The sequence below is a fragment of the Ornithorhynchus anatinus genome, chromosome X1 (assembly GCF_004115215.2).
Source record: "Ornithorhynchus anatinus isolate Pmale09 chromosome X1, mOrnAna1.pri.v4, whole genome shotgun sequence".
Classification (NCBI taxonomy): domain Eukaryota; kingdom Metazoa; phylum Chordata; class Mammalia; order Monotremata; family Ornithorhynchidae; genus Ornithorhynchus; species Ornithorhynchus anatinus.
In genome coordinates this window covers 78,084,197-78,100,090 of record NC_041749.1, presented here as the reverse complement: position 1 = coordinate 78,100,090, position 15,894 = coordinate 78,084,197, and the positions used below count along the sequence as shown (strand labels likewise).

Sequence of the window (15,894 nt, the reverse complement as noted above, 5' to 3'; positions counted from 1 at the left end):
TTTTTACCTTTAGGATATCAAAAATTTCAAGAGCATTTTTAGTCCATTAATTAGAATCAATCTGTTAATGGGTGCCAACTCCTTTGGAGGAGAAAGATGCTTCATTAAAGCTGCATCTCATTATTAGTGCTGAAGATGATCATCATCAGTGGTATTTATTAAGCGCTTACGTTGTGCAGAGCACTGTAGTAAGTACTTGGGTGAGTACAACAGAGTTGGTAGACACAGTCCCTGCTCATAACAAGCTTACAGACTACAGGAGGACAGACATGAATACAAATGAATAATTTATAGTATATAATTTATAGATATGTACATAGGTGCTGTGGGGTGGAGGGTGGGGTGAAAATCAAATGCCCAAAGGTCACAGATCCAAGTCCAATGATGTAGAGTGTGCCTTGACTTCATGGTCCACTGGCCATGTTTGGCAGATGGCTTTACAGAACCTATTGGTGTGATGGCTTTCTGACTCAATCAATGGAGAGTACTGGACTAGCACTGACTCTCTAGCCAGCCCATGTTAGGGGGATTTGCTAGTCTAAAAGGGCTTCGATTTTCCAAAAGCCACCAAAATAAGGTTTCTGGGGAGACAGGACCATTTTGGGCAGCGACCAGAAGGAATAGAAAACAGCACTGGAGGAGTTTGGTGGACCCACACCGCCATTTCCCCTAGGGCCCCTGTTGCCTATAGATATGGCATAGATCGGGGACAGTTCTGGGAACTGCTAGGGTTAGCTTCATGGGTTTCTGTACTTCTAAAGTTCCTACCACACTGAAGACCTGAGAGTAAACAAGAAATGGTAGCCCAGGAGCTCTGGGGACACATGCCACTGACTCAGGCACCTCCACCATTAGCTCCTGCTCTTGCTACCTCCATTGGTGGCCGGGAACAGGTAAGAGCCTAGAGGAAAGTATTGTGGGTCCCCAGTGCTTCTGTTGCATTGCTTCCAGTTTAGTTCTGGATCTATGACAGTGGGAGCTGTTCCACAAGCCCAGACACCTCCTATACTTTCCCCTCATTCATTTATTCAATAGTATTTATTGAGCACTTACTGTGTGCAGAGCACTATACTAAGTGCTTGGAAAGTACAGTTCAACAATAGAGAGAGACAATCCCCGCTCACAATGGGCTTACCAGCAAAACCAATGCCCGGGCCATCCACGGAAATGGAAGGGCAGGGAAACTGGGTGCAGAGAGGGCTCAAGTTAGCTTTCTCGAATTTGAGCGAGTCCCCAGAGCAGGTTCAGCTCCATGTTTCTCCTGAAGTTATTTTTTATTACAATTGGGCATGGTTAGGCAAGGGAACATTTGGCTGATCTGATGGATGCAGAGTATGGATGTGGTGAGGATGTGACCTCGTGCACGATTCCCGGAGTCTTTCCAGTGGACAGCCTTACACTCTGCCCTAACTAGATGCTGGGCATTACTCTGAGTGTAAGCTCCGTGTGGGTAGGAAATGTGTCTACTAACTCTGTTATATTGTACTTTCCCAAGAGCTTAGTATAGTGCTCTGCGCACAGTCAGCACTCAGTAAATACGATTGATTGATTCTGGGGGTGGCTGTGGACAGGAGGACAGGGCTTGAGATTAAAATGCCAATTAAATTAAATTCCCAAAGAGAAGTCTCAGGGAAGCAGGGGGGCTACTATTAGGGTTTCCAGGGAGGATTCAGAAGAGAACTGGAGGAGCATGACTACAAAACCATTAATCTTGCTTGCTTAGCACTATTCTTGATTGGTGTTGGGCTTTTCCTTTTGTATTTTTTTAATGGGATTTAAGTGCTTACTATGTGCCAGGCACTCTAATCAGCTCTGGGGTAGATACAAGCTAATCAGGTTGGACACAGTCTTAAACCCCATTTTACAGATGAGGTAACTGAAGCACAGAGAAGTTAAGTGATTTGCCCAAGGTCACACAGCAGACAAGTAATGAAGCCAGAATTAAAACACAGGTCCTTCTGAACTCCCAGGCCTGTTCTCTATCCATGCTGCTTCTCATTGCTTATCTTGTGTGGATCAGGGCCCCAGGTGACTTTCTTCTGAGGCATTTTTATCCAAATATGCACTTGTTAAGCCTGAAGGTCTCCTAGAAGGAAGCCTCCATTGCCAGCCTCACAGCATCTCTGAAAACATGTGAAAATGCTGTGCTTGGCACATAGTAAGCACTTAACAAATACCATTATTATTATTATTTTAAAAAGCATATGAGACACAGTCTCCTGCCTTTGAGCTGCTTCCAATCTAATGGATTGGTGAAGAAATGCTCACAATCAGCTGGGCACTATGACAGGATAAGGAAAAATCCTGATCCTTTCTTAAGGAGATGGAGCAGACAAGCACAGATAAATACAGTTCATCCTATTCCTCTCCCATATTTAGAAAATTGCCGTCCAATTTTCTGTAATCTCAAAGATATTTTGAGACACTGGGAATAGAGTCTTGCTTGCCTAATCTTATATAAGTTTGGACCAGATCATGCCTCTTGAATCCCATAAAGCAGTTAGTTTCTTGACGGAAGCAGATTTGTTGGGAACAGGGCTGCTTACTGTAATTACTGCTGCAGTACTAGGATTTATCTATGACCTAATTATGACCTTCCCCAAAGTGAGGCAGTTAGTAATAAAAATCTGGTAATAACAATAATGGTATTTATTAAGGAATTGTTATGTGCTAAGCACTGAGGTAAAGTGCAATCAGATCAGATACAGTCCCTGTCCCACATGGAGCTTACAGTCTAAGGGGGAAGGAGAACAGGTATTGAATCACCATTTTACAGATGAGGAAACTGAGGCACAGAGCAGTCAAATAACTTACCCAAGGTCACACTTTAGCAAACTTATCGGTAAAGTTTTACATTTACCAGAGGATCATGATAAATCCAACAAAGATTCATGATTTCAAACCTTTTAATTTCATGGATATTAGTGGAACTGCTAGACTGTAGACTGTAAGCTCCTTGTGGGCAAGGAACATGCCTAGCAACTCTTGTACCTTCCCAAGTGCTTAGTATAGTGCTCTGCACACAATAAGTGCTCAATAAACACAAGTGAGGGATTGATATAGCTTGCTTTTGGGTTTGAGGATGGTGGTACTGCTGGTGAGATTTTTATCCATGAGTTTCACTAGTAAACTCAGTAAGTGCCTGACAATCCTTACCAATTTGTGTGCATGGAAGAATTGCCCTTTGCTGAGAAGTTGCATATGTTACCCCACCAGGACTTCTTTGTTTTCATTTTTGAGCAAGAAGGAAGAACTTGGTGTCAATTCAGCAGAGGCAGAGCTTTGAGGGGGCAGGGGAGGAAAAAATGAAGGAGCGGGAAGGAAAGAGGGACTGGACATAGAAGAAAGAAAGAGTCAGAAGACCCGGGTGGTTCTAATCCTGGCACCGCCACTTGCAAACTGTGTGATCTTGGGCAAGTCACTTCTCTGTGCCTCAGTTTCCTCATTTATAAAATGAGAATTAAGTAGCTGTTCTCTCTCCCCCTTAGACTCTGAGTCGTATGTGGAATAAGGACTAACTGATCTGATTGTTTACCCCAACACTTTGCACTGTATTTGGCACCTAATAAGGGTTGAACAAATAACACAATTATTATTATAAAGAAAAAGGTATTCACCCATGCTGTCTTTTCCTCTGCCACCACTTTTCTGTTCCTCACTAGACCCAATATGCAGGACAGAGTTGAGACCCTTCTAGACTGTGAGCCTGCTGTTGGGTAGGGATTGTCTCTATCTGTTGCCGAATTGTACTTTCCAAGGGCTTAGTACAGTGCTCTGCACACAGTAAGCGCTCAATAAATACGATTGAATGAATGAATGAATCCTAGGTCCTGAAATTCCATAAAGAGTTGTCATCTACATGCCCACCTCTCCAGGAGACAGTGGATCTACTGGTGACTGGATTGGGGGTCAGAGGCCTGAGTCACTGCAGGGGCCTCGTGAGACTGCAAAGTTGCCATGCCATTTTCTGGGACAGATCTGCCAGCTGTGGCAGTTCAGATGTTACTCCAGTCCTTTTCCCAAGACACCTGTAAGAGATTGGATTATCTTATATTAAACTTGAAGGTTTTTTTTCCCTTTCCCTGCTTGGCCCTAATGGATGTAAGTCTCACACACTCTGCTCACACCCACTCTAAAGATGAGTGATCCTAACCAGCTTTTAATTATAGTTTAACATTGTAATTCAATGAGGTGGTTTAGTTTTAGCAAAATCCATAAAACAATGGTGCTTATTGAGCACTTACTGGGTGCAGAGCAGTATACTAAGCGCTTGGGAAAGTACAGTGCTATAGAATTGGTAGACATGACCCCTACCCCCAAGAAGCTTAAGTCTTAATACATGACAAATAATCCTTTAGTTTTGCCTGACAAAAAGACAGCATTAATAGTTGATCAACATAACTTAAAGAAATCTTGTAATAAATGCCTGTCCCTCAGGTAATGGCTTTGCAAAGAGTCACTTTCCCCCTTCCCCACCCACCACAACTCTTACTTCCGTGCATTAGTTCTGGCAATTTTTCTCTGGTCCATTTCCCCTGCTGATCACAACCCTCTAAGGTTATTTGCCAGTTTCAAGGCTCTCTTCCTCCAGTGAGCTTTACTGCTGATCTTCATAATTGCTTGATGATAGCAAGAAAGGGCTACCGGCTAGACAGTAAGAGAGTTTCCTGTAGAGACACAAAATTGGTCACATTGGTAAAGGCAGATATCTTAGAAGGTCTGCTTCAATTTTGTTGCAAAGTGGCTTGCATGTGTCTTCATTAGCCAGCAGTTTAACAGTCAGCTCCATGGGTGGACTGGATGGCCCTTTGCTATTCTTTGGATTTATTGTTAGTAACATGGAATAGTCCATTAAGAATCACTGGATATGTTCTTTAAAGGTATAGCACCTACAAAAATGTTTTGAAAATCCCAATCTTCATTTGGGGGAAAGAGGTTAAGGTAATTTTGGTGTGTTTTCTTCCTCTCTATCTTACTGTCTTTCACTATCACGTTCACTCACTCTTGCACATGCTCTCTCTTGCTTGGGCTCTCTCTCTTTTTCTCTCAGCTTTCCTTCCCTCCTCATGCAAGGGCTTCTTTTCCTTTAAACATCAGAATTCTTGTTATGGGAGCTATTACTGGCCTGCCAACACAATGAACTATTACATAATAATAATTTTGGTATTTGTTAAGCGCTTACTATGTGCCAAGCACTGTCCTAAGCACTGGGGTGGATACAAGCAGATCGGGTTAGACAAAGTCCCTGTCCCACTTGGGGCTCACAGTCTTAATCCCCATTTTACAGATGAGGTAACTGAGGCACAGAGAAGTAAAGTGACTAGCCCAAGGCCACACAGCAAGCAAGTGGCAAAGCCAGGATTAGAACTCATGACCTTCTGACCCCCAGGTCTGTGCCCTCTCCACTACACCATACTGCATCATTGGAGAGGGGAATTAGGGTGTCCATATTTGAAATTTGCGTTTTAGTTATAAAGCTCAGGAAGGATACAAGTGTTTCTTTAACAGCATTAGTCAAATGTGCATTTCTAAATGACTGAGCATGAAAGTGTGAGGAGGTGCCAAAATGGAGGGCCAGTTCATAGCTTCATTAAGATGAAATCAGGTAATTGCTGGATATGAGTTAGCACTTTGAAAGCCAGCACGGAGATGTGATGGAGTTGAGGTTGACAGAAATCAGCTCTTCCAGCACAGAAAGTCTGCTTCAGAAAGAGTAACTCACAGCTAAGGAGTCTCCTTAAATTGCCATCTGAAGGATCAGAGGTGTATAACAACTGATAAATATGTATGACTGTATTACTGGCAAATGAGGCAGTTTTACTGGTGTTAAATGGATGTCAGCTTTTAAATCAGCCATTTAATGGTTTGAAAGGTGAAAGGAGAGAAACATTAAGCTAGTTAGAAATTAGGGTAGTTTCAAAGGTCTTGCACCACATAGATGAAAATGTTCTATCCCCTTCAGGGTTTAGTTGTCACATCTTAATTTGATAGCTTCAGTCCAAGAACAAAATACATATTATAGTAAATAATGGTCATGAGATTCCAAACTGGACATGTAGGGCCATTCTCCCTTTGAGGCTGGTCACAACTAAATTCCCTAGAATATTCTGGTCTTTGTTCCTACCTGGACAAACACTGAAGACTTTATAAGACAAATCTGGAAGTTTGGTTATAAAAGATCAGTGATTGGATGGATTGCAGTGTGTTTTAATATTAAATTAACATACACATCTGCCAACTTCAATGACGATTAACTCCCAACTTAAAATCAAGAGCTGGGGCACTTTTGGTAATATCAATCAATAAATCAATCAGGGGTATTTGAGTGTTTACCATGTACAGACCACTGTACTAAACGCTTAGGAAAGTACAATATAACAGAGTTGGTAGACACGCTTCCTGCCCACAACAACCTTACAGACTAGAGGGGAAGACAGATAATAATATAAATAAATAATTTATAATATATAATTTATAGATACATGCATAAGTGCTGTGGGGTTGAGAGGTGGGGTGAATACCAAATTCCCAAAGTTCACAGATCCAAGTGCATATATGATGCAGAAGGGAGAGGGAGCAGGGGAAAAGAGGGCTGAATCAGGGAAGCCTTCTTAATAGGACTTCATTGTTGATTTTTCTGTGAAAAGCTGCAAGAGGGAAACCAGAAAAGGCACCTTTGTTCCACTGAATTTTCCCACCTGTTCATATAGCAGTTTGCTTTTCATAGGATCATGGAAAGGAGGGAAAATAAATACCATTTTTACAATCACTAAACGTTACCCCCATTTATTAGATGAGGAAGTTCACAAAACTATGGTTTGGACAAATTATTCATGAGATTGCACAACACCAAAATGAGAAGGGTACCCATTGAAGTTTGAAGGTGGCTCTGTAATGTACTCTCCCAAGCACTTACTACAGTGCTCTGCACACAATAAGCACCTAATAAATATGATTGAAACACATTCTGTGTGGGATATATATGGAATTTGTTCCCTTAGGAAGCTGTGAGGCTGAAAAATATTGGTGGATTCAAGAGAAGCTTGGACAAATTAATACTACTATGGTATTTGTTAAGCGCTTACTATGTGCCAAGCACTTTATTAAGTGCTGGGGTAGATACAGGATATTCAGATCAGGTACAGGATATTCTGATCAGGATAGGAGGTTCAATATGTTTTTAGTAGAAGAAAAGGTAGGAATCCAGGAGGAAAAGTTAATACTGCTAAGTGGCACATCCCTAACTATTAAGCTGGATGTACAGGAGGGCAACCATCACATGCTTCCTTGAAGCATCAAACATCATATTGCCACAGTTAGAGACAGAACATTGGGCTGGATGGATAACTGGGGGAAGCAGGATGGCCTAGTGGAAAGACCACAGGCCTGGCATTTGGAAGACCTTGATTCTAATCCTGTCTCTGCCACATGCCTGTTGTGTATGATCTTGGGTAAGTCACCTAACCCCTCTGTGTCTCAGTTCCCTCATCTGAAAAATGGGGATTAAATACCTGTTCTCCCTCCTACTTAGACTGTGAGCCCCATGTGGGGACAGGGACTGTGTCCAGCTTGATTATCTTGTATCTATTCCAGTGCTCAGCATAGTGCTTGGCACATTAACAAATGCCATTATTATTATTGGTTTGTCCCAGTAACAGCACTGTTTATGGTCATATATCACCTGGCCATGGCCACATAGCAAATCAGGGTTAGTTAAGCCTGGGATTCAGGAACCAAAATTATGAGCTTCTCTCCTGTTTATTAGTTCTCTGAGACACTTGGCCTTGCTTAACAAGTTCAGTTTCTTTCTCCAAGTTTTGGTCTTTTATTTCCCATCTTGTAGAGTTGGGTAGGCAGGTGTAGAATCCCATCAGGAGTTGAGGCTATATTGTCACCCCTAGTCCCCCTTCCAGTCATCAGGCTATGAGTTATTCAGAGTCTTAGATTCTTATGAAGTTTTGTTTCAACTAGCATAAAACATTGCAAACGCTGCTTAGCCAAACCTATCTTTTGTCTATTAACAAAAAAATAAAGGTCCCTAGGATGCACTACCACAACGATTGCAAATGGAGGTGGGGCGTTCTGAGAGAGATGTGTCCATGACATTGCTATTGATCAGAGACTACTCGATGGTATGAGACAATACAAGACTCCAAGAGTTATGGGTGATAGTTCATGGAAGGAAGCAGTTGACTAGGACCCTGGTAACTAAATCCAACTAATTCATTTTCTTGGCTTTGTCTCCTCAATCAGTCAGTCAGTCAATCACATTAATTGAGTGTTTATTATGTACAGAGCACTGTACTAAGCTCTAGGGAGAGTACAATACAACAATAAACAGACATTCCCTGCCTGCCATGGAGACAGACATTAACATAAATAAATTACAGATATGTATATAAGTGCTGTGGGGCAGGCAGGAGTTGGGGGTGGGGCGGGATGAATAAAGGGAGCAAGTCAGGGCAACACAGAACTGAGTGGAAGAAGAGATAGGAGGAGGGAGAGCGTTCAAGACCAGAAGCAAGGCATGGGTAAGAAGTCGGGGGTGAGAGGTTGGTGGCGAGATAGACAAGATCGAGGTACAGTGAGAAGGTTAGCATTAGAGGAGTGAAGTGTGCAGAATGGGTTGTAGTAGGAGAGTAGTGAGGTGATGTAGGAGGGGGCAAGGTGATTGAATGCTTGAAAACCAATGTTTGATGTAGAGGTAGATGGGCAACCACTGGAGCTTCTTGAGGAGTGGGGAAATATGGCCTGAATGTTTTTGTAGAAAAATGATCTGGCAGTTGAGTGAAGTATGGACTGGAGTAGGGGAAGACAGGAGGCAGGGAGTTCAGCAAGGAGGCCAATAAAGTAATAAAGGCGGGATAGGATAAGTGACCAGATTAATGTTTCCTCTCCCTCCTCCTTCCATTGTAATAATGAAATGTGACTGGTGGATTCTTCTTCTGAGAGAAAGTCAAAAATGGCCTTGGAATTGCTTTCAGCTAAACTTGGGGATTCAATCTGAATGTGCTAACAGAAACCAGACTTGTTGGAGTCCGTCTTAGACACTTTAATAAGCAAAGGTGCCAAAGGAAAAACAAAAGGAGTTAGAAATGGAATTTGGCCACATTGACTTGTTCTCAGTCTCAGGAAGATGCTGTTTTTCTGCTGTATTGATGACCTTGGGGTGAATGCAGGAGTGAACAGGCCCAACCTGAATGGAGCCACAGATGCTGCATCTGGCATAGATGGGTTCTTAGACATTGTATGGGGTTGGCTCCTTGGGTTGTGGGATCAAACTCTGCCTTGGTGGTCTACATCCTTAGGATCACTTGGCTTAGAGCCTGGTGCCCTGGAGAGATGAACGACTGGGACTCTGACCCTGCCCTATGAATGCCTGTCAGCTCTGAGAAAAATCATTATTCTTTCAATAGGAAAATCATTTGGCTTGGCATTGCTCCCCCCATGAGAACAGTACTCCTCTTATAAATTCTTAGCATGCCCTCTTACCCTCCCACCCCTTCCCTTTATTCTGTCCTATCATCCTTTCCCCAAAGTCATTTCACTTTTGTCAGTCTGTTTGAGTAGGTGGCATTTCAATTAATGTCCACTGCCAAGAAAAAGTGCAGGGCCAAGACAAACACTAATCCTTAGAGAATGAATCCTATGCCCTTCTAAGCTCCACATAGTCGCCATCAGAGAGTTGGCATGCCCAACAAACTCTGCCTCCTCATTTCAAAAGAATATGTTGTGTAAATCACAGGCTGATACCAGTCAAGGTCACAACACAGCAAACACACACACACACACACAGAGGAGTCCCTCATGGAGGTAATGTTACTTTGGGTGTGTGTGTTGGGGGGAGAGACAGAGACAGACAGAGACACACACAGAGGCTTTCAGGTTTCAGTATGGGGAAGAGTTGGAAATAGAGATCAGAAACCCAGAATTGGGAGTTGATAGAAGCCACAAGGAACAGGATAGGCAAATGATAGAAATAAAAAACAAAATAGTTATCATCTGGTTTTCAAACCACACATAAAGGACTATTAAACCAAAATTCAAAGACCCTGCTCGTTGTTCCTAATTATTTAGAGTTCTTCCATAGCAGTTAGCTCCTACAGGTCTGCATTCAGGACAAAAGCAAAGAAAGCTTTTTTCTCAACACATGGTAGAGCAAAAAACACCTCCACAGTTTTTCTACCACTCTCTTCCAGTGTCACATGGTTCGACTAATGCATCTGAGGGAGGTGAAGAGAATAGGATTGAAGGTAGAACAAGATCTGATTTAGTTTAGAAACTCAAGTCTAGGATAACATGTCAAGGGTTTTAAGGGTTTAAATGTTGCAGGAGGGTAGATGGAATTTTAATGCTAAATCCCCATGTGCTGTTGAAAAATCTTCATGTACATTTGACTACATCCCTGAGTAACTGGCTGGCAAATCTTGGTAAATTTGGAGAGATTTAGGGTGTGAAGCTTGGGGGATACTCCTTGGGCACTGGTTGGTAGAAACTTCACCTTCTATATTGTATCATTCTTGTGAAAAATTTCACTGTCCTGTGCCTGAAGTTACAGGAAAACACCTTTTCAAGGGAACATTGTTTTGAGGTGAAAAAAGGAGTATGATATTTCTACAAGTCTCCAACACCAGCTCGGCCTGGCATTCAATTCAGTGCCACTTATGTAGGGTTGATAAAATAGGGGAAAACGGGAGACCCCAGAACTGAAGGGAGATATAGATACTGAAGGTGGTAAGAGAGCCAGGAAAAGCAGGCAAGTTTAAAGGTAAAACCTGCTCACATGGGTGAAAAGGAGATTTCTGGAGATAGCAGGTCCTATAGACAAGAAGGATTGTCACCAATAGTCAGTGGGCCACAGAGCACTACTGTTCATGAAGAAGGAGAGTTTACATCTGCACTATGTAAGTTTGCTACATCTGCTCAGTAAGGTTTAATAACAGAATGTCTCTATCCCAAGATTTGGAGGGGGTTTGCCCAGGGCCCTTTGCCAGATTATATTCCAGAATCACATTCCTAAACAATAACAGCAAAGTAACTTATGTCTCTTATTTCGGCCAGTTGCCAAAATTATTCTTGACCAATCTGTGGATATATATCAACAGTTGGGGAATGAATCATTTGACTACAATTCCTTGAGCCTTGGGTGGAAATCTGAGCATGTAAAAACACGGGACTATTCTGATTTCCAATTTACCACTAAAGCTCTTATGATTCCAAAGGAGAAAATGGTTTCAAGTACGTTTTGCTATTTGGTTGCTCTCCCTGCTTCTTTCTTTCTCCCCTCTCTGGCCTTCTTTAGCTTCTCTCCAATCCATTACCTGCTCCTTCTGCCTTTTTCATTGTGTATTTGCATGTATGTGTGTACACAAGTGTGAGTGCCTATTTGTAGTCATCCCGTGACTGGCTTTAGCAATATGAACAGATTTCTCATCCTGTAGAGTTTGCAGCCGAAGCAGTTTTGCTTTCTGCAGTTCTCCCTGGGTGTTTGCTTTTGCCGGGGGCTGATACTGAGAACAGGGCTCTTTAGGTTATGGAATCAGTTCTCTATATGAGCTTTAGAATTGCCTTTTTTGTGAATTGGTTTTTAGAAGAAATCCCACTGGGCCATATTAAATCCTCCTGAGCACCAGGAAAGGCAACTATGCCACAATCATTGGCTGCAGGTTCTCTGAGATTGCATCCACATTCCCTCATTTTGCCTATGTTCCTTTTGCAGGTTCCACCAAGGACCTGATTGAGACATGCTGTGCAGCCGGGCAGCAGTGGGCAATCGACAACGATGAATGCACAAAGCTTCCCGTGAGAGGCACTGACAGCAAAGTGTGCAGGTGGGGAAGGGGCCCTCTTCAAGCCTGCCCAGTTTGGGTTTTCAAATCAGGTTCTTGAGCAGGTTCTTGTAATTCCATGGCTGTACTGTGTAACACCTCTTCTTGTAACAAAATCAAAGGGACTAATTTGCAGGGGGCCCCAGTACACTTGACAAATTACACCGTGGGTTTTAGGAGTTAATATAATAAGGATGCTTATGATGAGAGAGCTTATTCTAAGGTGGTACTCCTATATTTTGAAATCCATTGTTGATTTTTTTTTAAGTCACCTCAGTTCTTTTTCCTCTATTTTCCCATTTTGGGAGCCAAACCTTTCGGGGCTAACATAGGCCCAGGTGACTTATTACTTGTGAGTACATGGTTCTTTTCTTTTTCCTTTTCCACATGACTTTTTTTTTTCCAACATGCTCTGCCAGAATTCAGTTATCACACAGTCCCTCCAAGAACATTCTGTTGCCAGGCAGAGACAGAATATTAGACCAGACAGACCACAGTCTTACCAGTGTAATGGGACTGCTCATTGGTCTTAAACTTGAAGGAGTTTCCGGCAACGTTTTAGATTTTGAAATTTAGTCTGAAGGTGGAACAACAGACTTGCATTGGGTGAGCCCCTGACCTGCCAGGCACTCCCTGCCCCGCTACCCTCTGCTCCTTTTCCAATTTACTTGCTGTTTCAGTGCCCCTCAATTTTAATTCAGTTGTGTGGCTGTGTATGTGTTTGGTTGGGAGTGGAAAGGAAGTCCAGGGTGGTAGAAGTTTTTAGGGCTCATGATTAGCATCTTTGTAAAGAAAATTTTCTGGTCAAAAATTTTATTTAGATCTACCTAAGTGCCAAGTTAATTTTATCAGGTGTTGCACCATGTTGATAACACTAATATTTCTAGATCCCTAATCTTTTTTTTTTAAAACCCATCTCCACACTTACCCAGGGAATTCTGAAAATCAACCTGCCCATGCTAAATGACAGACAGCATTCCATCCTTTTTCTCTCCTCAGCCCTCTCTCCACACTCTGGCACCCCCATGGTTGGCCTGTGGGCATTTTCCAGGGCCCAGGTGACCTGGAGAGGGACTCACTCAATCAAGGGTGTTTATTGAGCTCTTACTGTTGTAGAGCACTGTACTAAGCACTGGGAGAGTACAGTACCACAGAGTTGGTAGACACTTTGCCTGTCTACAGTGAGTTCACAGACTAGAGGATAGGTGGAACAGGCAGTACCAGTCAATTAGATGAAGTCTCAGTCAAATTACATGACCTTCATGAGAACCCAACATGATCTTTCCATGCTAAATTGCTAGAGAAAGCACTACTATTCACCAATCCCATGAGCATTAGCAGGCCAACAACTCAGACACCATTAGCATCATTAAGAAACAGGTGGCTTCTGAAAAACATTTTTCCAATCACAGTGCTAGGATTATTCTGGGCAGCCATGACTGCTGAGTGTTGGAAACCAAGGGCTAATTTCTTTCTCTCATTTCATCTTCAGGTACACTAGCAGAATACTGAGCATTGCTGATAATTGAACTCATTTTTTTTTTTAGTAAAGCAGCCTTGCAAGTAGGCTCTCCAAATCCTGACCCCAACCATGTTTATCAGTCCACTGAATTTTCAACATCCCTGGCCTTGGAGTGTCCAGTGGAGGGGTGGGATCAGAAGGGGACTAGGCTGGGCATACATGGCATTTTCACAACTTGCTATACCACTGGTGAGTCTCCCCCTCCTACTTCCAGTCATCCAGGATCAAATCACTTAAAAAAATTCCAAGTGTTAGTGATGATGCTTTTTCCTTTAGCTCTGGATATGTTTCTGCCTCTCTTGCAACCTAGAAATTGGAGAGATAAAATGCTCTAGAGAGTATAGTTCTGAATCCAGAGCAAAATGGGTGGAGGCAGGGGTTGGGGGCGAAGGGGAATAAATATATAGGAGAAGAGAGAAAGCCACTGCGTAACGGAAAGCTCTTCCTTGGTTGGGCTGGGATTCTTCCGCCCTCATAAATTTCCACCCAATTAAAGAATAGGAAGAAAGGCTTTGCGGGAACAGAGAGGAGATGGCGTTCAAAGCTTTGAGAATGTGTAATCATTCTCTGGCTCAGAATTGCCTTAATGATTTCCAAACTCTGTGCCCCACTCTCATAGGAAGAAAGAAGGTGGGGCCCCAATGTGCTGAAAACTCTGCCCTAAATCTACAGAGTTCAATTTTATATCCGACAGGACATTTGCCCAACAAAATTCAAAGTTCTGGAGACTTCTGGGCACAGTCCAAAGAAGGTTTTACCCTGATATTCAAAGACTGTTTCAATCCTGTTGGATTGTAGGTGCCTCATCATGAGGAAAGAATTTGAGACTCTTAGACGCCCCCAACCTTTTATTGAAGGAAAGTCAGCCATCCTTGGCTGGCTGTCACCGTGAAATGACAGCCCAGGGAACTCTCTATTTTCCTCCCAAACCAACATCTTGTTTTCTTCTCTGTGGCCCTCTCTTCAGGGAAATGCACATTCCTGAAACATGAAAGAATAACGCCCTCTTTTCCTCGGTCCTGTTTTAAATCACTGATTCCCTCACATAAACAGGCCCCAGCCTGTCAGTGTTATCGGCATCCCCACTCGGCAAGGTCTCTTGCTGGGTGAGACTTTAAATGTTTTCTAATAGTTTTCACCATCAGAAGTAATGAGAACTGTCGGAGAAAACCAGCCCCCAAACATACCCTTGTCTGAGAAATGAGAGGGAGTTGGTTTTCTGAAAGGGTTGCTTAACGTGTTTAGTATTAATCATCAAAGATCTGTTAAACCTCTTTCTAATGAAACCAAAGCAACCAATTTCAGGAACTTGGTTTATGGAGTTCTTAAAATGAAAGTCTCTCAGAAGCAGCATGGTCTAGTGGATAGAGCACTGGGCTGGGAGACAGAAAGACCTGGGTTCTAATCCCAGCTCTGCCACTTGTCTGTTGTATGACCTTGGACAAGTCAATTCACTTCTCTGTCTCTCAGTTATCTCATCCGTAAAATGGGGATTAAGACTGTGAGCCCCATGCATCCAATGTGATTATTTTGTATCTACCCCAGAGTTTAGAGTGGAGCCTGGCACATTGTAAGCACTTAACAAAAACCATTTAAAAAAACCTGTAGCTAAGTATACCATGTGTTGTCAGGGCCAATAGAAAACTCTGTTAAAGGTTTTATCATTATAAAGGAGATCATTTCACATTAGCAATGAATGCTATGTTTAGGCTTTGCTGACTCTAATAGGTGTTTCCCACTGTCCACTTTGAAGAGCCAATTGCCTTGGTGAATTTAAGCCAAAGATGATCTCCTCTTGCATATGAATCAAGTGGAAATCATCATCAATCTGCATCCTTGTTTGTCTCTGAATTTACATGACCTAATAAAAATGATAATTGTGGTAATTAAGTACTTACTATGTGCCAAGCACTGTTCCAAGCTCTGTGGTGGATAAAAGCAAATCAGGTTGGACACAGTCCCTGTCCCACATGTGCTCACAATCTTAATCCCTATTTTACAGATAAGGTAACTGAGGCCCAGAGAAGTTGTGATGTGCTCAAGGTAAAACAGGAGGCATATGGCAAATCCTGGATTAGAACCCAAATCCTTCTGACTCCCAGGCCTGTGCTCTATCCTCTAGGCCACCCTGCTTCTGGCCTTGTGACTCTTTATCTGTATTTACCTATTTTCTTCAGCAAATTGAGTGGCTTCTGATACAAATTTTTGTCTTTCCCCACAGAGTGGCTCAGAAGCAGTGTTGTGTCTCTTATTTAAAGGAAAAAAGCTGTGTTGCTGGTATGATTGGTGCCAAGGAAGGTGACCTCTGTGGACCTGAGGAGAATGACACCTGTGGAGTGTCTCTGTACAAGGTAAGATCTTTGTCGCTTCTCCAAATTGTTTTTTGTTCCCCTTATTGCCCTTTGTTTCAGAAGCTCTTATCAAGGTTATAGAAAAATCCCAGCATGCTTGCATTTAGGAAAACAGTACAATGCAATGAAGAGGTAAAGGAGAAGATTGCAATGAATATACCATTCATCATCATCAGTTAATATTCATCCCATA

At 42.5% G+C, this 15,894-nt stretch overlaps 1 protein-coding gene across 3 annotated transcripts in view; it reads left to right on the top strand.

The window, feature by feature from the left end:
• Positions 1 to 15,894, top strand: part of FBLN2 (fibulin 2) — a 220,039-nt gene that overhangs the window by 128,372 nt on the left and 75,773 nt on the right. For all 3 annotated transcript variants that reach the window (XM_029050874.2, XM_029050875.2, XM_039910184.1), the window contains 2 exons: positions 11,720 to 11,831; positions 15,572 to 15,701. In XM_029050874.2, the coding sequence (XP_028906707.1) occupies positions 11,720 to 11,831; positions 15,572 to 15,701 (242 nt within the window). The remainder of the gene's footprint in view (positions 1 to 11,719; positions 11,832 to 15,571; positions 15,702 to 15,894) is intronic.